At 38.3% G+C, this 25,075-nt stretch overlaps 1 protein-coding gene across 2 annotated transcripts; it reads right to left on the bottom strand.

Moving 5' to 3' along the window:
- Positions 1–15,172: 15,172 nt before the first annotated feature.
- LOC131221911 (uncharacterized) lies at positions 15,173–18,911 on the bottom strand. 2 transcript variants are annotated; one of them, XM_058217220.1, is made up of 3 exons: positions 18,863–18,911; positions 18,213–18,722; positions 15,173–15,743 (listed from the first exon to the last, which is right to left on the bottom strand). In XM_058217220.1, exons 2-3 carry the CDS (start codon positions 18,616–18,618, stop codon positions 15,427–15,429), a joined length of 723 nt encoding a protein of 240 aa, XP_058073203.1. In that variant the 5' UTR covers positions 18,619–18,722; positions 18,863–18,911; the 3' UTR covers positions 15,173–15,426. The 2 variants fall into 2 exon arrangements, with proteins under 2 accessions (XP_058073203.1, XP_058073204.1); XM_058217221.1 differs by having other exon boundaries at positions 18,282–18,722; positions 18,863–18,904.
- Between the last annotated feature and the right edge of the window lie 6,164 nt (positions 18,912–25,075).

Raw genomic sequence — 25,075 nt, 5'->3', positions numbered from 1 at the left:
TTCTTTCCAGTTAGATGCACAATGAACCCATCTTGGTGAAATGGGACAATTCAACCAATGCGTCATAACATGGATGGGGCATGGTTTAGTCACAACATTGGCCATATTTTACAATTTCTACTTCTTTTTTGCTTTGAAAGAATTAATTGTATTTTCATACATGTCTTAATACATTTATAAATGTTATGCATTGAATTTGAATATAGTTGCATTAGTTCAATCAGTCCGCATAGAGCTTAGGACCCTTTACAAAGAAAATCTATTATGTGCACTTCTTTTTTAAGATGTTAAAGTGTGTATTAAGGTATTTTTTAACAATTCCTGAAATTTCATTGAAAAATTCAACCATTTTCCTAATGTTTCTCAAAAAGTGCGATAAATTATGCAGTACAAACGATGTGATAACTAATATGTATCTGTATCCCAAGGGTGCGATACATAGCACAATACCGATATTTCGAACACTGCTCTGAAGGAGTAAGCTTGTCAATTGACGATGGTGAAAGGGTCAGATTTGGGAAGATATTTGGATCGGGGAGGGTTCTATCCAAGATTCATTTCCATTGGTGGCTCATTTATACATGAAAAGGAATATCATGGTGGCTGGTTGTTATGATTTTGTTGGATCACAAGTGTGGAATCCTCCTTGTCGTTTTCATATGCTTGATGGTGAGGTAGACGAGTTTGCTGATCTACTTGAGTGCCTGCAAAAGAAAGTGCATAAAGACGAAAGAGATTCCATGGTTTGGAGGATAGACAAATCAGGGAGGTTCTCGGTACGGTCCTTTTATAAGTTGTTAACGTGCTATGAAGGCAACCCTCCTTTCAATCACATGTCATTCGTTTGGCATTATCAAGTCCCTCCTAAAGTGGCTGCGTTTGGTTAGCTTGTTGGCTGAGGTAAAGTCCTCACTATTGACAATCTGCAGAAAAGGGTTATGGTTCTTCCAATTGTGTGCATCTTATGTACGAAGGACCATGAGTCTATCAGCCACCTCTTCATTCATTGCCCATTTGTTAATCAGGTTTGGAACTTTGTCCTCGGTCGCTTTGGCTTTTCATGGGTCATGCTGAAACCGTGAAGGATCTCTTTTTTTATGTGGCATGGTGTTCATCTTGAGAAAAAAGCCTAGTCTGCGTGGTGTATGGTATTGATGGCTATTCTTCGGGCTATTTGGTGGGAGCAGAATGGGATGTGTTTTCAGAATGAATCCTGTAAGGAAGCAGTTGTTATTTCTAAGGTCACGAATTTCATAGCCAAGTGGGTTCCTTGTATGAGCTCTGTACAAGATTTTAATCTTTCTTTCTTGTTTAGGTTGTAATTCTTTGCATCTTTCAGCACCTTCTTAATAATATCCTTTAAAAAATAATAATAAAATAAAATAAAGGGAAGTCTCTGATCCACCAACCAGTGGAGGAAGAGCCATACTTAGCTGTTACGACTTTCCTCCACAAAATAGAAACCTCCACCCTAAAACGCTAGACCCACTTACCCTACAAAGCTAAGTTAACAACCTCCAAACACCTGATCCTCGCAGTCCCTTCCTCACAAGGATGGCAAACCTCTTTCCAGTTCAGTAAATGAAACTTACATTTAGAGATATCTCCTTGTCAAAGGAAGTGCCTTCTCAACTTATCAGTACGTCCAATAATCACCTTGGGACATAAGAATAAGGACAAAGTAGAGAGGGAGATTATAAACAGAAGATTTTATTAGAGTAAGCCTACACCCAATAGAGAGTAAATTGCTCTACCGGGGGCTAAGCTTTCTTTCCATTCTCTTCACCACCTTATCCCATAGGTGAGCTGCAGGTTTACCTAGATAGAGGGAGGCAAAGATAGAAGGAAAGAAATGGCCCATCCCAGCACCCAAAAATCTCAATAAGACAAGAAACCTCTTCCACAAGGACGTGAATGCCAAGAATTTTGCTTTTAGATAGATTGATATTAATACCCAAAACAACCTTAAGCCATCTAATTGAGATCCTCAGATTGGATGCCATCAACTCCTCAGCCTCACAAAATAGGTTGGTGTCATCCGCAAACTGAAGATGACTAATCGACTGAGGGAACTTTTGAACTTTAAAACCCCTAAAAAGCTCCACAGATTGCCCTCTAAAAAGCATCTTGCCAAGAGCTTCAGCTACAATCACAAAAAGGAAAGGGAAAGAGGGTTCCCTTGCATAAGGCCCCGAGAGGCTTTAAAAAAAACCAAATGGGGACCCATCAATCAGAACCAAGAAAGTAGCTGAAGACACACAACACCGAATCTAGCTTCTCCACTTCTTCCCAAAGCCCATCCGGCCCAACAAATAATCCAAAAAAGACCAATTAACATGATCATATGCTTTCTCAAGATCTAATTTCCAGATCATTCCCTGATTATCCATCTGGTGGCACGAGTCCAAACATTCATGGGCAATTGGAGAACTATTAATGATTTGTTTGCTAGAGATAAAAGCACTCTGAAAAGGTGAAATGACCTTGGGGAGAACAACCCTAATTTCTGACTCAAAAGCAATAATTTTATACGGGCTCCCAAGGAGACTGATTGGCCTAAAGTTCCTTAGGCAATCCCCACCATCAAGCTTAGGAGGAGGGTCATTAAAGTGCAACCCAACTCTTTTGAGAGAAAGGCCAAGGTAAAAAAATCCTCCACAAAAGGAAGGTGGTCCATTTTAATCAACTCTCAAAAGGTTTAGAAGAAAGCCAAAGGGAAGCCGTTAGGCCCAGGACTTTGTCCCTTGCTAATTCCCTAATGGCCTCCTTAATCTCTTCACGACAGATGGGCATCTCAAGTTTGGTAGCATCCTCCAAGGGGAGAGATCCAAAATCCAAATTATCAACATTAGGTCTTTCCCGATCTTCACCGGAAAGCAAATTGAGTTAAACTTAGTAATAGTGTTGCATATGGAAACTTTATCAACTTTTCCCCGTTAACCATGAAAGAGGAGATATAATTGGCCTAAGCATGGGTACTGGTTATCCCGTGGAAGAATTTGGTATTTCTATCCCCCTCCTTTAACTAGACAACCCGTGACTGCTAACACCCTTTTATCTACTCTAATAACCTAAAGTGATAGTCAGAGGATAACTTATCTTTAAGAATTATGTCCACTTCTGAAAGTAATCCATTTTCATCCTCGATGTCCAATTCTTGGATGTCATGTGCATAGCGTCCATCTCCTACTTCCTTTGATTGAAGACTCTGCTTCCAAGCACAGATCTTAGCCTTCAACAGCGTCAGTTTTTTAATATAAAAAAGCTAAAGGCTAAGATTGTGTGGAAAGCATTTTTCAAAATTGAATATCAATTCAAGAAGGAGATCATGTATAGTGTAGGTGATGGTTCCTAACTTTTTGTAAGACACCTAGTGTGGTGACGGGCCTCTGAGGACCTTCCCATATGGCCACCCTGGATACGAAGGTGCTCCCATAACATTGTTATTCTATTTTGGGGAATCAAGTTTTACGGCTGCCTCCTTTTCAAAGAGACCTAGGCGAAGATGAGATCAAAGAGATGTGCCATTAAAAAGAAGAAGATGAATTTGAAGGGATGGTGAGCGTCCTCACTTGTTGCAATGCTGGGAAGTTGTCGAAGGAAGAAAGGCATAGTTTGGTGTGGAAGATCAAAATGTTGCGTTGCTTCTCAGTAAAGTTGTTTTGCTTGGCTCTCGTTGGTATCTCAATTCAGGGGAAGAGACACCTGACCAAGCATATCTGGTTAGACACATCTGACCAAATGTTTGCATTTTATGCCTTCGGTTAATGCATTTTGATTTTGCAATGTCTGTTTGGGAAGGATCTTTGATCTTTCATGATGTTCTAGTTTATGCTTCATTCAATTAAGTTGTTTCTATTGGCTTGGCATGAGGGATGGTGTTGTACAAAAGGGATGATTTTGTGGAGGCGGTCCCTCTTGACAGAACTTTCCTAATGTGTCTATTTGCCCAGCTGAGTCATTCTCAAGAGCTAGTTTATAAGTGTCGTTGCTTTGGCCAGGTCTTTAAAGGGCTTCGAATCCTCTCTCTGGAGCACTTTGATGCTTCATGGAACCTTGATTTCTTGCTACATCAGGAGAGATGATTCTTCATGATTGCCCCCACTGATTTCCATCTTTCATTTTTTGGTTGTAATAAAATTTCAGGTCTCTGAAAAATGTCTGATTGGGACTACTTCTAGTTAGGTTTCTCTGGATGATCTTCCCATGCGCCAATCTCAACAGTGTCATCTTTGTAACACTAATCTCTGCTCATATTGCTTTCAAACTTGCCAACAGACCATAAAGCATAATTAGATCTTATAGAATTTTTTGTTTCATAGGCATGTAGCAATTAGGCAACACTCCGAGGCACATCCTTACTTTACCCAGCTTCAATTTCACCATAATCTCGAACTTGCCAAGAGACCATAAAGCATAACTAGATCTTATGGAATTAGAGAAGGCATAATAGAAAACTTGAACATGATTAGGGGTCACATATAAGATAAACATGCATAAGGGCCACAATATAAGAGCCATACCAAGAACCCTTCTTTTGGGCCTTCATACTGCAAAGGATATGCTTCCTCGTCATGATCAAGATATCCCGTATCGGTATCAGTTGGCGTAACGGTGCCCTTCAAAACCGATACGGATACGGGAGCGTAACTGCCCGTAACGGTGCAATTTTTTTTTAGCCAAAAAAATATGGATTAAATCTGAAATATTCTAAGCATTCCAAATATGCATTCATTTATAAATTGGAACATGTTTATGGTGGTGTAATATCTATTCTTTGGTGAGAAGTTGTATTGGGCTGTCTGATTAATTTTTGAACCAGGTAACCTGAATTTGACTACAAAATTCATATATTTAATTTTCTAAATATCTAATTTATATAGTTAACAATTTAATATCTTTCTCCCAATAGTTCTTTAAAAAAATGAAATTAAATTCAGGTAGATGGCATTGCCAATTTCAAGCTGACTTAGAGGACCAATCTATGCCCCAAATTAGCCTCAAATTCATGCAATTTATTGCCATTATCCCATTTATGTATTGGTGGGCATTTATTGAATAGTGAATCATGAAAAAAATCAAAAGGCCCTATTTTAAAAACTAAAAGTCCACAAAATAACAATTAAAACTATTCAAATAATTTAATTTTGGCATTGTGAGTTAGCAATTGCAGTTAATAATTTAATTGGTAAATTTTAACTTAATATATGTCTCATGTACAATTTTTTAAGGGCTCGAATTAGGCGGGACTTGGATTGTGAAGTGTAGCACATGTCAAAATTTTTTGGGCCCCACCCGTGATGAATGTGTTATATCTAAACCGTCCATTCATTTGACGAGATCATCTTAAGGCTTGACACAACAAATAATACAGATCTAATTATCAAGTGGACCACACTGCAAAAAACAGTAGGGGATTGAACGTCTACCATTGAAACCTTTTTTGGGATCACAGAACTTTTGGATCAATATGAAATTTGTTTTTCCTCTTCATTAAGGTATTTTTGACCTTATGAACAAATTGGATGGAAAATAAATGTTATGGTAGGCCTACGAATTGTTTAACGGTGAAAATCATCATCTCCGCTGCTATTTTTGGTGTGGTCCAAACGATCTTTGGATACAATTCATTTTTTGGGTAATGCTCTAAAATGCTATTTAAAAATAAATGAACGGTGTAGATATAATAAATACATCATTGTGGAGTCCATATAACTTTGATCTCCTTTGAACCGTTCATACAACTTGGAGCTCGAAGAGTGTCAGCGCTCGTCTTAGTGTGACACGTACCTATAGCAGCTAAGCTGGTGTGTGGTACACCTGCAAAAAAAAAAAGGAGAGAGAGGGAAATCGAAAAGAAAAAAGAGGGAAAGAAGAGAACAGAGAGAGAGAGAGAGAGAGAGAGAGAGAGAGAGAGAGAGAGAGAGAGAAGAAGAAGAAGAAGAAGAAGAAGAAGAAGAAAACGAAGGCTGCAGCTGCAGTAGGGCCATAGCTGTCCGAGAAGAAGAAGAAGAAGAAGAAGAAGACGATGAAAGGAAAAAGGTAAGTTTTTTTTTTCAAGGCCCGTAATAGCCGTTACGGGTCCGTAACGGCTGTTATGGCCCGTAACGGCCATTACGATTACAATATCGGCCCATCGCCCGTTACGTCCCCGTATGGCGTAACGCGCCCCACCATTACCGTTATGTGCCCCACCGTTACCGTTACGTATCGGCCATGACGGCCAATATGTAACCGATTTGGGATACCCTGTCTTTGTTTTTACATTGTTCTATTTCTCTATTTTTCTTGTTAAAGTACTCAATGCTCATTCAATGGATTTGTCTTTTTTACTTTTGCTTTAGCATTTGTTTTTTGCTTTTGACTACCTTCTCAACATAGTCATTTTTTAATTCTTGTAAGCACGTCCGATATATATACCATTTTATCTTGGGTGGAATTATCTCTGCCATTAAGACTAAAGGGAATGTGAAAATTAATTTGTACTGTTTCTAAATAGTCTGCAGAAGTACATGAGCTGCAAGGGTGATTGTTTAGCTAGCATGGGAATGGATCAACCTGCAGAAGTTGTTGATGATGCGCTGAAGCATTTGGTATGCTTTCCTCTTGTCTGTGAACCTTTTAAAAAATAGTTTTCAAGAGAAAGGTTTTGGTAGGTTAATCTACAAATTGTAAACATAGCAAAAGCAGACAAGTTGGTTAAAGTTGTCACTTTGTCTGGGATGGAATATGTGATTCCCAAATGTATTTTTTAGTTCAAGAATTGGCTAAATGTGCACCCACTAACATTACTGTCTTAGGTGTAAATCAGATGCAAGGTGTCATGTAATAGTAACGGTGGTCGTAATGGTCGCCACTGTTACCGTTATGCATAATGGTTGTTACGACTGTTATGCCTCCTTAGCTCTTTTTTCTTTTCTTTTCTTTTCAAAACAATCCAGAAAAATATGAGATAAATCCCAAATGTTGAGGGGATTCCAAATATGTAACTTTTTGGTGTTGACTGTGTTTATGATGGTGTAATGGTTCACTCTTAGGCGAGAATATTGTTTCGGCCTGTTTGATGAATTTATGAAACCAACAATCTTGGATTGACTGCAAAACTTCTATATTTAATTTCCAAATTATCTAATATCAATGATCAATATATTAGCATGAATGTAATTTCAAAATATCTCACATTTGTAGGGTATTAATATTATTTACAATATTTGTGTAGTTATCGTAGTATTAGAGTATTACCCAGTGTTTTAAATAGAGGTAGCGTGTGGCGTAACGTTCAACCTTCTATAGCGTGTAACGTAAATATGTAGCGTGTAGTGTAAGCTACATGATACTTTTATTTTTTAATTTAAAATAGAAAAAACAATGATAAATTGTATGGGAAAACTATTAAAAGACCTAAAAAAATTTCAAGCATGTTCAAGCAAGTTATTAATTATCATTTATCAAAGGCTAATCCATATATATAAATCAAATCAAATAATTATCACATCAACAACTTTCTAAGCAAACCACTTGGGCCACAACATAGAAAACAATGCACACTCACCCATACGAACACCTCAGTGGGCCCCAAGTGTGCCACACCATAGAAAACAATGTATATCCACACCCACACATAACCTACAGTGGGGCCCAGGTGGGCTACATCAAAGAAAACAATGCCTACCACCACCTCAAAAAAGAAAAAGAAAATGAAAAAATAAAAATAAAAATTGCATACCAACCTTATCCTACAAATATCGCATGATAACCGGCATTTTGAAAAGAAAAAAATGAAAATAACTAATAAATATTCATTCTAAATGAAAATGAACTCGTTAAGGGGCAAGCATATATCTCTTGCAGGTTGAAGAAGAGATTTAATCAATCAAAAATCTGAAATTTGTAACTTCGTAGCCGTATGGATGTATAAAGGGGGAAATCTGATTTCTCCTTCGTTTCAGCTCCAATGTTCTTCAAAATACAGCAAATAGACTATCTTGTAGGCTCTACGGATCGGCCAACAAATCCCATTCAATGGCCTTCTTGATTTCGAAGAAGCGAATGAGCAGTTGCATCGGAGGCTAGGGTTTGAAAGAGGGATTTTCAAAAACACTCTTTTGAACTCTTTTCTTTTTAGTTAAGTTTTTAAGTTATCTTTATGTTGTGAGTTCGACACATGTTTTAAGGAAGAAATCACAACTATTTAAGTTAAAAACAATAAAGTAATTTTGGATTCAATTTTACATTATAAGATTTTCTTATAATATGAGTTTTAAACTATTTTACATATATAAAACTTAAAAAAAAAAAAAAAAAAAAACGTGCAACGTAGCATATGCTACCTACGCCACATGCTACGTAGTTGTAGCGTATGCCACGATGCTACAAGGAATTTGCGCTATTTGGGTACACTGCGTAGTGCTACGGCTACAAGTGATTTGCGCTATAAGGGTACACTACGATAGTGCTATAGCAACGCTATGCTACTGTTACAAAAAACATCACGGTGGCCCTTAGAAAGGTTTCAACGGTGGGTGTTATTATCACTGTAGCTTCCTCCGGTGTGGTCCACTAGATTTGTGGACCTGCTTTCCTTAAAATGATCTGAGAAAAGCGATGAACAGCGTGGCTAATACACTTACATCATGGTGGGCTCCACAGAGCCCTGCCTGGACGGATTACCATCCGAGCGGGGGTAGGACGGAATCCGCGTCCATTACATAAACATAGCCATATGCTACTTTGTGCTCCTTGCTTACACAAGACACAGCCCAATACTCCCTGCCTACCTAGACACATCCCAAAGCTCCTTGTCCTACACACAATACTTCCCTGCTTTTCTTGTATCTAGCATAGCCCTAGTCTACTAGTATCATACATGGACTCTCATCTCCATGTGACCTAATTCTTATATAAGTTCAATCATACACTCAATATCTAATATTGGTTAATCATAATGGGGAGCCGCGTGTACCATGCTACTTATAAAAATGACAGTCCAACTCTCGTATTGCTCACTGCTAAGGCAACAAGCATGCCTTTCATCTAGCTAAAAAAAAACCCCACTAAGGCTAGTCATTCCCTCATGTTATGCACACCCCACTATGAATATGAAGTATTCTTGGTTAAGGCACATGCATTGTAGACCTTATTGTTGTGTTTTTAGAATAAAAGTAAATTTCAAAAATAAAAGTTATTTTTAGAAAGTAAATAAATATATTAATTATTTAAACTTTCTATGAATAGTATGTATAACCTAGTTGGTAAGAGAATGGGTTTTCATTTATACAACCAGGTTCAAATCTCCTCGAGGATGGTGTGAAGCACTGCCCGCGCACGTGCGGCGTGGGCTGTAGGGCTGCTTGGACGCTTTTTGGCGCTTTATTAGCTGCACTTAGCACTTCGCGCACACGGTTTAAACTTTTTGGACCATGGTACAACTGGAATTGAACTAGGGTCTACCCTGATGTTTTATTACATTTTTATTGATTGACAGTAATTGTGACACAATTGTACATGTGGCACCTATGCCACGTGTCGCTTATGTGGATATAGTTTTTACTATTGGATAACAGTTTCTGTCTGAATGGGTACAAAAAAAATTGTCATACGACAAAGAGTCATGTCCTTTCATGAAAAGATATTGTTTGCAGTGAATGTGTATGAATTTCTTAAAGAGGCACATTAGCATCTCTTCAGGAAGAAATCCATGACCTTTCAATTGATATAAATCCTGGATACTATAATTCAGAAGTTAACACTCTTAATTTTGAAAATTATATCATCTTCTGTGTAATTACTCTCGATCTGACCTCTTACTAAGTTTTTTTTCTGAACGTCTTAAAAGTATATCAGTGTCAAAATTAGAGATCTGTTCAACACTTAAATGTGCAAATTTTCATATTGAAATTTGAATTAAGAGTTCATTGTATCCTGAAGAAAATTTGCAAATTTCCTTCATTTGTACTTGTTGAACTTCCAGAAAAAGGCCAGCAAATCTATCTTGAGAAATTGACTATTCAAGTCAAGCCTTGAACCCGATAGATCTGATCATCTTGTTATCTTTTTCTTCTATCCTCCATTGTGTACAAGAGACACTTAATTCCAACACTTACTCTATTTATGCTATAAAATGAGTCAGGTTTCTCTTGGTCTTTACCTTAGAATCAAGAGTATTTCAACTAAAATGTAATTATGGGCTTATGCTAGACCATGATCTATAATATATATTTTAACTCATATTAATAAAAATTTATTTAAAGGAAATACTTTTCCCTTTATGTGTAACTCAACATTACCTAATAAATGTCTATGAAAATTATCCTTAGTATCAAAATAATAACAAATCCCTCCAAAACAGTGTCACACGGGGGATTCCAGTAAACCTAGGTTATAAGCAAGTAGCATCCCCTTTTTGCTCAATTGAACACTTGCTTTAACATCTAGCAAAAGCAAAGAGAAAAAGCATATTGAAGTATACGAGGATCAGGTGCATGATTATTGTGATCATGAATCACTTAAAGCAAGTTGTTAAATTGATGGATACACCTTATAAGTTGTAGACTTTTTTTTTAATACTCTTAAAACATTTCACATTTGATGATTTTAGTCATCCAATATGCGGCCTTATTTTTCTATATTGTTGCTGATTATTTATTTAGTAGACCCCTTACGAATGGGTACTTAAAAGTAGGGCTGAAAGTTGGGAAGGTTGAACCCAACCGACCCGTGACCGACCCGATATTGGATTGGGCTTGGGCAGGATGTATCGAGTCCGATCTTGGCCTTGGGCTATACAAACACCAACCTGATAAAACTTGGGTTGGGCTCGGGTTGAGCTCTTGGGTTGCCCAACCCAACCCGAACCTGAACCCGATCAATATATAAGTTACTTATAAATTATAATTGAGTGTAGATCGTATGTGTTGAAGACAGGAAATTCCAGTGTTGTCAAGTCTCATTGGTCCACATCATTTCCAATAACTCAAACTAACAAGATATGCTGGATTTCTCTCTCCCGAATAGATTGTGTGCTAAACAACATGGCTTTTAAATGAGTAGTTGTCCTATATTTTAGCTTGTTTGTTTATAATAAATGAAGTTCTTTACCATAAATAACTACATATATAATTAATAAAATCATACATATAAAAAATAAGACGTGCATTGAAATATAATAAACTAATGCAATCATTAAAATATTAGCATGTATCCACCCGATCAACCCGACTAACCCGATAGAACCTGCTTGGGTTGGGTTGGGTTAGAGTTGAGGTACAAGAACCTTGGTTTGGGTTAGGGTTGAGGTACAAGAAACTTGGTTTGGGTTAGGGTTGAGCACCAACCCAATCCAACCCAACCCCACCCATCCAACTTTCAGCCCTACTTAAAAGCATCCAACTTGGGAGATTTTTATAAAATCTACTGTACAGGACAAGTGTTATTCATTCAGCAGTTTAGAACACTTATCCATGAGTTCTCTACTGTACATGACAAGTGTTATTCATTCAACAGTTTGGAGCACTTATCCATGACCTCACTTGTACAGTCCGTACAATATTCATCCTGACCATAGAATTTCTAAAAGCAAAAGCTAAAGCAAGACACTTTTGCTTTTGTGAAAGCATATGCTTGATTGTGGAGTAGTGCGCTCATGTGGTGACAAAGTCATTGTGGCTTTAAAATTGTGGGCATCCGGTTATTTAAAATTTTTTTAGGGAATTTTTCATATAACCACTTTCTTTTGAACTTAGCACAGGAATCCTTATACTTTTAAACTATTTTTATAAAACTGCTCAACTTTTGCACCATTAGTTAAGCAGCCACTTATTGCTAGTCTCGAATGTGGTTCGCCTTTTAAATTTTTGTATTGACAAAAACAACTGTGCTGCTTTAAGGCGCCTCCTTTTGTCGGCTTGACCCTGTGGTGGAGGTAGGGCCCACCTCGGTGTTTTTAAGAAATCTACCTTGTCCATCTGTATTTTCAGCTCATGTTAAGGGATGAGCCCAAAAAAGAGGTTGACACATAGGGAAGAGTGTGAAACAGTAAGAGGAAGATCAGCATTTTTCCCAAGTAATTAGGGCCTTGGATCCACAAGGTGAATTCTTGAGTTTACAAGAAAATGAAAGAAAAAATTTAGGTAGTTTTTGAATAATGTATGTACTATTTCATGATTATACCACTAATAAAGAAAACTCAAGGCTAAAATTGAAATTATCCAAAATATCAAAACTTTTAGTTACTTGAAATAGCAAAACTCTTCTCTAAAGCTTAATTTGTCAAAATAGAAAGTCTGGATAAACCTTACCAAGAATCATTTCTAAAAAAAATAAAAATCAAAAGTTCGAAGATATGACAAAATTAAAATTACTAAAAATAATAATTTTGCCTCAAATTGCAATTTTGAACCGAAAGCGTGCGTTTTTCTATGAAACGGCGGTGCATGACCTACTAGGCAGTCGGTTGACCCAAGAACCATTATTACATGCATACAAATTGATAGGTTGCTCATTTCATAGTGATATCGATATCAAAAGCTACAACTGATTTACAATCCACAATTAGAATGCTAATTTCTCCTTATCTGAAATAAATTTCTTCAAGCCAAATGCACTCGAGAACCATTTATGTCATGCCCTATGTAGGACTAGGTTTGGATCTAATGGACTACTTCTATTTTTGTTTGGGCTTCTTTTGGTCCAATTGTGCTAAGAATGCATCTATAAAACCTTCTACATCAGCCGCAAATCCAAAACTCGAGTAGGCTACATAAAAGGAAACAATTGATATAGAATGACCACAGTTGAAACCTTTCTAGGGCCCACCAGTCAAAAGGTCATTCCCACTGGGTTGAACTGGATACTGAAATACAGTAGCTTGGTCTAAAAATTTGCTGGGACCATTATTGCCCCAAGGATGTTTCAACGATGGGCATTAAATAGGTATTGTTTCAAGCCATTGAGTTTTGCATTTTCCCCCTTGTTTGACCCACCCCCTTAAGTCATTTGACAAAATTGGTTGATGGGGTGGATTTTTCAAAAACATCATGGTGGGCCTTACAACAATTTCAATGGTGGGTGTTAAATAGGCATTGTTTCAAATCGTCTCGCCCACTTGAGTTTTGGATTTGTCTCAAATTTGGGCCTAATCCTAAAATCATAAGGCAAAACTGATGGACGGAGTGTATTTTTCAAAAACATCAAGGTGGGCCACATGACCTTTTCAGTGGCCATTAATGAAAACTAGAGAGAGACTTTCAACTATCAGTGTTAAATAGCCACTACTTCAAGGTTTGTGGCCCACTTGAGTTTTGGATCTGCCTCATTTTTTGGCCTAGTCTCTAAAATCGTCTGGTGAAACTGATGGATAGGGTGGATTTCTCAAAAACATCATGGTGGGTCCCACGACTTTTTTAGTGGCCATGAATGGAAATTAAAGAGAGACTATTCCAATAGCGTGCATTAAACATGCACTATTTTAAGTCATGTGACCCACTTGATTTTTGCATCTACCTAATTTTGGGCCCACCCCCTAAAATCATCTAGTGAAACTGGTGGACAAGATGGATTTCTCAAAACATCACGGTGGACTCCCCAACTATTTCAATGGTGGGTGTTCAATAGCAATTATTTCAGGCTGTGTGGCCCATTTGAGTATTGGATCTGCCTCATATTTGAACCCACCTCCTAAAATCATGTAGCAAAAACTATGGGACATGATAGATTTCTTAAAAACATTATGGTGCGCCACATAACTTTTTCAATGGGAAACCCAAGAGTGTTTCAATGATCCCCACCATTTCAAGGCATGTGGCTCACTTGAGTTTTAAATCTGCCTCAAGTTTGGGCCCACCCCCAAAAAAATGAGCTAGAAAAACTGGTGGACAGGGTGGATTTCTCAAAAACATCATGGTAGGCTCCAACTATTTCGACTGTGGGCATTCAATAGCCATTGTATCTTGCGGTCTAGCCCACTTGATTTTGGATATAACTCATCTTTAAGCTCACGCCCTAAATTGAGCTGACAAAACTAGTAGACACACCAATCATATTGGTGGTGTGTGGTACACCAGCCAATCCGCTTCCTATGTGGGTGTGTGTAGTAGGAGTGCACATTGAACCGGTAGAACCGTGGAACCTGACTTGAGCCGACCAAACGGTCCAGTTTGGTCTAGTTCTAGAGTATATCGGTTCCGTTTCCAAAAATCAAAGAACCGATTATATCGGCTCCGTTCTCGGTTTGGGGGTATGTAGAATCGAACCGAATCGCGAAACTGAACGGTGGAACCGGACCAAGAACCGAACCTGGAACCAAACTATTTAAAACCAAAACCCTAATACCCTAAGTCCCTAACCCCTATTCACGCTGATCCGACCTTACTGCGGTTGCCCTATCTCTTGCCGGTCCTCTCTCTCTCTCTCTCTCTCTCTCTCTCTCTCTCTCTCTCTCTCTCTCTCTCTCTCTCTCTCTCTCTCTCTCTCCCTTTCGCTGGTCCCGAATGGGTTAGATTATAAAAAGCCCAGAATCGTGGAACCGATCTGGTTTTAATGGTCCAGTTCCGATTCAGTTCTAGGGTGCTAACGGTCTGATTCTAGTTCCGAAAATCTTAGAACTGTTAGGAATAGTTCGATTCCGGTTTCACCCCAGATCCAGATCGAACTGACCCGTGTGCATCCCTAGTGTGTAGGGGAGAAAGAATGAGGGAGATAAAGAGACGCATGAAGTAAAAGGGTGTTGCTGCATGCTATACAATATCCAACAGTGGGTAGCTCATAATCACTCTCTCTAATGTTGTGGTCCACTCAAGTTTTAGAACCGCTTCATTTTTAAGCTAACATCTTAGCATAAGGTGATGCCATATATCAAAAGTAAAAAATCATATGAAAGCCCTACCCAAAATTTATTACATGGCTCTTAAGTAACATTGTTGTAGTTGGCTACATGCAGAAAAGAGTAGAAGAGGCTAAAAGCATTTAAATAATCAACTGCTTTCACCAGTTAAAATTTAAGTCATTTTACACATTTTTACAGATGCAATATGAAACTATGTGACTGATAACAACCACAATTTTTAGTTTTTAGAATTTCAAAAAAAAAAAAAAACTTCATTTAAAATGTCTTTTCATTTCCTTTGAATAGCCAAAGGTCTCCACCCTGAAAAAAACTAATTGCGGAGACAAAATCTCCAAAAGCTGCTCTCATTACATATACTATAAATAGTGCTCTAAAAGCAAATATTTCTCATGCTTATAAAAACTTCAAAAGTAACTCAGTCTACTGTAATACACAGAGAAGTACATAAAATCCTAAACCAAATTAAAGTAAATTATACTTCCAAAAAACACCAGACCTCATCACAAACCAAACCAAACCAAACCAAACCTAACACTAATCCATTCTTTCATAATCAAGTTTTCAGTTGCTAGAGGCAACATCAATTAATCACCAACCTTGACTTCCTCCTCCATCTCACAAGGGCTTGTGACATCTTCAAGCTTTTGTACTGATTCCAAGAGGAGCTTTTCATTAGGAAACTCAAACGGCTTAATCCACTGCACTAATATCTGAATCTGCTCGAGTAATATCTTGAGATGGTAATTGATGATATTCATTTCTTCCTTCATTTTATCCTTCTCCTTTCGTAGCTCTTCCATCTTTTCCTCATCCTCGGAACATTTGGGTTTCTTGTTCCCATGATCCGATGGACGCCGAGACTTGAGTCCAACTCCAACAATATTATAGAGTTGTAAATAAACTGTGTAATTAAACTCCAGTCAGAAAAATAAAAAAGAATAAGAATAAAAGAGAAATGGATCCAAATAAAAAGGGAATTACATTCTTAGAAGGCCTCAAGTACAACTGGTTGGACGATAACAAACCGTCCACCCATCTAATACCTTCCAACTACTTATGTGCAACTATCTTCCAACCACTGATGTGCGTGTAACATCCCACCGGTCCAATAGGTTAATCTCATCACAAAGATCACCTTATGTGAAATATCAGCCACATACAACCATCAATGGACCACATTTGTATTTTATTATTCAGTAATGGCTAGACATTGTTTTCTATGGTGTGGCCCATATGATGAGTGTATGGGGGTTGACTTTTGCACCAGATGATCCTTGCAGTGGGACTAACCTATTAGAAGGGTTGGATGTAGAATCAAATGATGAGTAAGAAGTTATTCATTGGGCGGACCATCAATTATGGTCCAATCTGTTGGACCTGCAACCCTCTAATTAAAATTTAGGAATTTTTACCAGAAAATTCCTTAGCAGTTTGGATTTTCCCAAATAGTACCACAAAGAATTAAAATCCCCTCATGGAACTTTTTAAGGGGAGAAATTACTTAAATGCTGATGTTTAATTTTTCTTTTAAAAGTAAAGAATAGAGAATTGTGGGCGTGCATGGTGTGTGTGTGACATCCCAACTGTCCAATAAATACGCCCCACTAATATCATCAAACAAGTGAAAAATATGGTTGATCCAATCATAAGGTATGTCAAAACAATAAATATAATGTCCACTACTTAGAAACTCCAAATTCAAGTTATGGCCAATCTGATGATTCAATTGGCCAAATTTTTTTCATGGTTTGCATATGTTGGACGGGTTGGATGTACAATTCACAATTTCACCATGCTTAAATAAAATGCAAATTTTTGAGAAGTTTTGCAGTAAAAATTCTTAAAATTTATGCTTACCATGTTTGGTAGATACATCTCTTGCCAGACCTAGCTAGAAAATATAGGATGTATTTATACTCTTGTATTACCCAAAAGTAGACAAGATTGAAGCTTAAGTGCACAAAGTAATGGGAAATTTTTGAAAAGGTAAAATGAAAGATGCCTAATAAAAAGAGACGATTATTTCCAAAATTTTCACCAAAAGATATTAGGAAGTAAAACATGATTGAGAGAGAAACACTTACTTTTCAAAATTCAATAGAGTAATATATAGCTCATAGATTGTTCTTTACCATTTACTTTAATGAAGGAAGTAATCTTTTTTCTATTCCCTTTTTTTTTTTAATCTTTTTTTGACAGCACATATTTGTGAAATACCATTCTATCATTTCAAATATTTCATGTTGTGAAATCTAATCATGCTAAAAGGGATTTGGCCCTCAAGGACCGGCCTTGTAAGGAAAACAATGACATGATCAAAGGTTTAAAATATTATAAATCTAAGAAAGATTTCATGTATCTTCTCCTAGTCCCATCATATCAATGGTTTAGATGATTGGAGCTTTTAAAATAAATATGAAAGTTGTATGGGATTGGCAAGGGTGTCTTCAAATCATCCATCCTTGACTTCTTGTATGTTGGACCAAGCCAACCAGGCCAGGCCATTCATCATTGGCTCTAGCCCATCAACCTAGACATGGGGCCTAGGTTTCTAGCTTGAACCTGATCCTCAAAGCCAAGTTCCCCTACATGGTTCGGCCACAACCAGGGCCAGCCCACCATTGCTACCCATAGGGTGATCACATCATTTCAAGGGTTGGTACGCATGGAAACATCTGGAGCTTGCCAGACTAGGATGTCCACAAAATACAATCTACTTCTCTTTAGGATTTATTTGGTTAGTGGATCCACAAAATACAGATTGATAATACTCAATATAACCACTTAGTAATATTCGTCAAGAAAATGGACCGTCTCAGAAATAGATGGACTTTAAATATTAATTTGCTATAGCATTTTAGTAATGAGAAATGGAAATTTAAAGATGTCAGAGCTCTACTCTAAAGTGTATCCAGACAATAAGCTATGGAGTGGGATTCGGTAGTGACCCCTCCTTGCTGGAAAAGCTCTTTGGGTCCCACCATATGTGTGTTTTATCCATGCCATCCATCCATTTTCTCAGTTCATTGAAGGGCATGACCCCAAAAATGAGATAGATCCAAATCTCAGATGAACCACACCACACGAAACAGTGGTGATTGAACTCCCACCATTAAAAACGTGTTGGGGCCACAGAAGTTTTGGATCAAGATGATATTTGTGTTTTCCCTTCATCCAGGTATGTGTGCTAATCAACAGGTTGGAGGGAAAACAAACATTACAGGGACCTAGGAAGATTTTAATGGTAGGCGTTCAATCACCACTTTTTCCTGTGGTGTGGTCCACCTGAAGTTTAGATCTACATCATTTTTAGGCACATTCCATAAAATGATCTTGTAATATGGTTGGACGGAGTGGATAAAACACATACACCATGGTGAGGTCTCTATCGAGTCCGAGTCCCTTCCCAAGGATATTTTGGTCAACAAGGGAAACTTACATGTGTAGCCTTTGAGCCGCTTCCTGATGGTAATATCGACCCCGCAATTCAAAACCGCCAGTAGAATCCCTCCGATCTTCTCCCTGACTTGAGAATCGGGCACGATCTGCTCTCCGGCCACTCTAACGGCGTTATCGACCTTCATAACGGCAGCACAGCACAGGTCGTACGAACTCTTGCAGGTGTTGGTAACCGTATTTGTGAGTTTAACGGCCGTCAAGTGCAAGGATTCCGAAGCTCCGGCAGGCCAGATCTTCCTAACGGCAGCACAGCCCAGATTGTACAATCTCCGACAGGCGTTTCTAACGGTTGAATACAAGACTTTGAAAAATCCCATCTCTCTCTCTCTCTCTCTCTCTCTCTCTCTCTCTCTCTCTCTCTCTCTCTCTTCACTGGCTCTCTTCTCTCTGTGTATCTCTCTCTCTCTCTCTCTCTCTCTCTCTCTCTCCGTCTCTGAGAATCGTTCCGCAAGGGAGGCCTGATAAAGGGTAGTGGGGAGCGAGTGCAGTTTACTCTCTGGGAATCGCTCTCTCTCTTCTCTCTGGGAATCGCTCTCTCTCTCTCTCTCTCTCTCTCTTCACTGGCTCTCTTCTCTCTGGGAATCTCTCTCTCTCTCTCTCTCTCTCCGTCTCTGAGAATCGTTCCGCAAGGGAGGCCTGATAAAGGGTAGTGGGGAGCGAGTGCAGTTTACACCACTCGCGGCTAACAAGTGACCTGGCCCACCAGTACGAGGAAATGATACGGTTGAACGAGAAATGCTTTGATACTCGGAGAGAGTATGATGGATGATACGCACGCAATTAGAAATTACTTTGAAATTAAATACGTAGCTTGCATGTAATTAAAAGTAGACCGTCCAAACAATGGGTACCATATTATATGTATTATCAACCAGAAATTACTTTTATTTAATTATTTAATTATTAGATTGCGGACATTTATTGGACGGTTAAAATGAAAACACCTAATGGCCTTACCAGAAAACAAGTTTCCACAAGGATAGGATTATTCAAACGATCTGATATTCAGAATCTAACTCAAAAACAGTGTTTTCCGAAATTTAATCAGTTTAATTGTAGTTGAGACATTATGCATGTACCATTTCGCATACCCGTGTATCAAGCGTCCTACCCAGCCAGAGTATTATATAATTCCTTGAACCATATCTAATCGGACGCTAGTTTCCTACAACACTTCCCAGAAAAAATAAGCTCTGTAGGATGTCTGTGTGAAATCCAATCCGTCCATCAGTTTTTTCAGCTCGTAGTAGGACTTGACCCTATGAATCAGGAACGTTCAAAACTAAAATAACCCCACACCATAAAAAACAAAGGGGATTTAGTCTCCAACCATTGAAACCTTCCTGGCGACTTCTGTAATGCTCGTATGCCATCCAACCCATTTATAATGTTATTTCCATTAGCATGGAAGGAAAAAATAAATTCATATTAATCCAAAATTTTGATGACACTAAAAACATCTCAATGGTTGGCATTCAATCACAACTCTTTCCTCTGGTGTGGTCCACCTGAAATTTGGATCTGTCTAATTTTTCGGCTTACATATTAAAATGATCTTTTAAAACGGATGGACGTAATGAATTAAAAAACATACATCAAGGTGGGCCCACAGCACCGACCGGTGCCGAGATGACGATATCTCTTACCATAAGGGGCTCTACCGACAAGATGCTATCGAGAGTAAGTAACGCGAGTAAGTGTGCCAAAACTTCGGGAGTAAGTAAAGCAAAATAGTAGAATTCCGTACCATGGGAAGGTTACAGGAAGGAGCCGATCAGGTGCGGCTCCGGTCTTACACAACACGGTGCGGCTCTGACCGTAGGGCCCACGTTGTTCTATTTATTTTATATCCACTTCGTTCATCTATTTTTTCATATTAATTTATGGCATGTATCCAAAATTTAAGTAGATACATCTCAGATGGACTACACAATAGCAAAATGGTGATGATTGAACGTTTACCATTGAATAATTTTTAGGGCCCACCGTAATGTTTATTTTCCATCCAACCTGTTGTTAAGGTAAGGAAGACTTTTACTATGGAAAAACCAAATATTGGATTAAAAAAAGCTTTTATGGTTTACATCAGTTACCACTTTTTTCTAAGGCATGATCTACATGAGATTTGGATCCGCTTATATTTTCGTATAATGCCCTAAAATGATGTAGAAAAACGGATGGACGGCATGGATATACCGTAGATAGATTAATGTGTGACCCACGCTCAGAGACGTACAGTGTTGTGTTAGGCAGTGGCCGCACCATTTAATGGACTGCTATTCAAAGAGTGAAGGAAACCAAGCATATGTGATGACGCCTCAAGAAAAGAGTTATAACAGCAGTTATAATCGTTATAACACTTCCGATGTTTTGGCCCTGAGAAGAGCAAGCAGACGGTGTGTTGACGTCACCAAGTTCTGTGGGTCCCAATATGATGTATGTGCTATATCCAAACCGTCCATCTATTTGAAGAGATCATTATAGGTCATAAACCAAAAAATAAGGCAGATCCAAAAGTTTAATGGACCACACCATAAATAGCGGTGGGGATTGAACACCCATCATCCAAAACTTCTTGGAGGTCAAGGAAGTTTTAAATTAAGCTGATATTTTATTTTTTTTTCCCTTCATCCAGTTTTGTGCTACCTTACGAACAGATTAGATGTCAAATAACATCATGCTAGGTCATGAAAAGGTTTCAACGGTAGGCATCATCATCCCACTGCTTTCCGTAGTGTGTGGTCCATTGAAGCTTTGGATTTGTCTCGTGTTGTCTTTTTGTTAACTTGTTAGTACACCTACTGGCAGATCACACTTCACTGTTAGCCACCTCCACAGGGAATCGATGCCAAGACCTCAGTGATGAAACGAGATTTCTTTCACTCAGTCTACCACTTGGGCCATGGACCTGGGTGTTGTCTTGTGTTGTCTTAAAATGATCTCTCAAGATGGATGAATCACGTGGATATAATAGGTACATCATCCAACACCCCTATCCATGGCTCAAATGGTAAACTGAGTGGAGATACCTCGTTTCAACACCTGAGGTCTTGGTATCGATCCATAGTGGGGGTGGCTAACATGGAGTGTGTGTACTAACATTGGTGTGCACTAACAAGCTAACTCTCGAAAAAAAAAAAAAAAAAAAAAAAAACACAAAGTACATCATCGAGGAATCCTACGAACTTGGTGACGCCAACACACCCTGGAGGTCGGTGGAGCGTGGCACACTACGCAATTTGCTTCCCTGAGAAAAGTCCACTGCAACGTACAGAATGGGAGCCGATTAGGTGTACCCAGCTAATACCTTAGTGGTGTCCTTAGCGTGGGGCCCACCTTAATGATGTGTTGTGTATCCACGTTGGTGGACCACATCATAGGAAACAGTGGTGATTGAGTGCCTCACCATTAAAATATCCAAATGGTAATGTTTACAACCTGTTGATAATGCCAAGAAAACCTGGATGAATTAGCTTGATCCACAACCTTTGTGACTTGGTAAGATATTTTAATGGTCCTTCATCACTGTTACTAATGGTGTGGTCCACCTGAAAATTTTAAGTTCTTAAGGTTTTGGATAGCGTCCTAAAATGAAATGAAAAATTAAATGGATGAAGTGGATATACAACAATTACATTAAGGTGGGCCCCATAAGGCATTACCCAGGTAACAGTGTAGACACTCCCACTTCGTGCCGATAAAGCTTGCATGAATAGAAACTCCAATCGATGCCCTTACCTTGAGCCAAATCCTAATCCGTACCCTAAAAACCCTAAAACTCAGTTAATCCAGTCAAAGTAATCAATGAAACTTTACACCTGGTCTCAAACCTAGACTCTAAGAAAAACCTATCACTAAAAAAAAAGCAACACTGATGGCTAAAAACCATCGGCCATGACCTTCTCCGATGGCTAAAAAGCCCTCGGACAATTGGAAAATAAACACAAGTAGCCCTAATAGTTTTTAATGGTAGATATTTAATCACCACTGTTTCCTTACATAAGAATTAGATCTGTTTCATTTTTGGATTATGCGCTAAAATAAGATGAAAAAAATCAGATGGACAGCATGGATGTAAGGAACATAAATCAAGGTGGCCCCACAGTAGTAAGGCATCCACCAACCTCGGTGAATCCGGGGATCCACTGAAGCCACGCCCAGTTTTACGAATATGGTTTCTCTCCTCTGTACGCTAGTTTCATGCAACCCTTTACTGCAAAAATAAGCTCTGTGGTGGATGATCGGGATGTTTGTGTCATCCACTCGGTCTATCAGTTTTTTCAGATCATAGTAGGGCATGACCCCACAAAAAAGAAACGTCCAAAACTAAAGTAACCCCACACCACAAGAAACAAAGGGGATGTAACTTCCCACCGTTGAAACCTTCCTGGCGACATGTGATGTTGGTATACCATCCAACTCATTTATAAGGTTATTCCCACTAGCATGAAAGGGAAAAAAAATTCAGCTTGATCCAAAATTTTGATGGGCCTAAGAATGTCTCAATGGTTGTCATTCAATCATCATTGTTCCCTGTGGTGTGGTCCACCTGAGATTTGCATCCGTCTCATTTTTTGGATATTACAATAAAATGATCTGTTAAAATGGATGGATGGAATGGATGAAAATCGTACATCAGGATGGGCCCACAACACCGACCAGTGCCGAGATCTCTTAATGGAGGGGTCTCTACCAAGTTCGAGTCCGTGGATGCCACGGCGGCGAGATGCTTTCGAGTTACTAACGTGAGTAGAGATATACCTGAGAGTGCTTTTGGAAAGTGGGAAGACCACGGGAAGAAGTAAAGGAAAAAAGCAAAGAAGGAAAAGTCCGTACCATTGGAAGGTTCGAGGAAGGAGCCGATTAGGTGCGGCTCGGGTCTCACTTAACCGTGCGGTCTGACCGTAGGGCCCACTTTGATGTATTTATTGAATATCCACTTCGTCAAGCCGTTTCTCCGTATTAATTTAGGGCCTGTTTGGATTCGTGTATTGTATTGTATTCGGATACTGTTCAGGTATACATTGAACGGTTTTCAGAATACATCCAAATCAATCACTTACAAATAAATGTTTGAATTGGAGGTATTGTTTGACATAGTATACAGTACCTTATACAGATCAACATTTGGATAGGAGGTATTATGACTACCTATTATACAACCTTACAAGTTTCAACATACTAAATATACGGATGGTCAACCCATATTTGGGAAGCAATTCCTCTACCATATATCATACAAACTTGTGCTGACCGTTACTTCATTCTATCAATCCGTACCATCCAAAAGGTCCATTGAAAGATTCTACACATCCATGCATGCATTTCACGTATTAACGGTATGGATGTGCATGACTGTGGTAAGATTGTAAATCTTATCATCATTCCATCATGAATTGTCACCACTGAACTGCGAATTCAAATTGACAATGACGTCCACCGTAGATTACCAGCGGCAGCTCGAGATTGCCATATATGTGATATGTGGACCCCATGTGTAATCCTGATGTCATACACGCCCCAGAAAACAAAATGTGTTGCACAAAAATAAAATTACAAAACATACATTTTAATTTTTGTATTAAAAAAATATAGAGAAAACAAGGAGATGATATGGGAGTTGCAGTAAAGGGAAGAACAGAAACAATTTTTTTTAAAAAAATAAAATTAGAGATGAATATTACAAATGATTCAGGTGTCATCCACGTCCAAGAAAAGAAAATAACAATAACAATATTAGAAAACCTACTTTGATTTTTTTTTTTTTTTTTTTAAAGAAAACATATCAAGGAGATGATATTGAAAGTTCCAGGAAAAAAGAAGGAAAAATAAAAATAAAAAAACAGAAAAAATGAATATTACAAATGAAATGTCCTTAACTACACACTAAGAAACGGTCCTCCAATTCTATGATGCTTATAGACGTAAAAAAACTATTCGCTGTTGCGGACATTCAAGTAAACACCCGCAAACAATATGAAGAGATCAAACAACAAACCAACAAACGTACGATCTAGGTGTGGTTCGTTTCCTGGACCATCAGGTCCCACTCTTTCTTCATTGCCATCGTGCGCACCATTGTCACCAATTACAGTTGGCTCTATGGGTACAGCTACACATGTCCCGCTATCCATCGTCGTGGTAGTAGTTGACGCATGAACATACCGAGTTCCAACTGTTTCATCTGCTGCTCTACCGATAGCGGTGGCCTAAATAATATAGTAAACAATGCATACTCTATGTTAATAATATGATTGTAAGATATGTAAATCAATCATGAAAATTTGATTTTTTATAATCATGAACAGTTGTTAAAGATTCATCCAACCTTGTGTTGATTCCATGCAAGCATGGCATCTTCATAAACCGTGAATAACTTATTTTTGCATCCATTGAATCCATGAACTTGGGCTTTACACTCTTCCCACGTCTCGTATATGCCGGCGTTCTTCCCTCAAACACTATGTAAAATCTCCTCTTTATTTTCTCTGCAATTGGTAAACATACAGTTTCTCAACCCAAATATTGAGTGAAGAAATTATAAGAAAATTTGAGGAGATTGATTATGTTGGCTGTGTTTAAGTCTGAATATTAAATCATGAAAGTCAGAAGTTTATCACTATATAAATAGATTCAACTATCTTTGATTCAATTATTTTATGTCAACATAACCAATGAAAAGAAACTCATAGAAGAGTGTATCAGTGACGCTGGGAATCAAAAAGAGTAATATCAATAAGAACATGTCGGATATAATCCAAATATGTGAAGGTT

Source organism: Magnolia sinica, chromosome 12, assembly GCF_029962835.1.
Source record: "Magnolia sinica isolate HGM2019 chromosome 12, MsV1, whole genome shotgun sequence".
Taxonomy (NCBI): Eukaryota; Viridiplantae; Streptophyta; class Magnoliopsida; order Magnoliales; family Magnoliaceae; genus Magnolia; species Magnolia sinica.
This window is presented reverse-complemented; position numbering and strand designations above follow the sequence as displayed.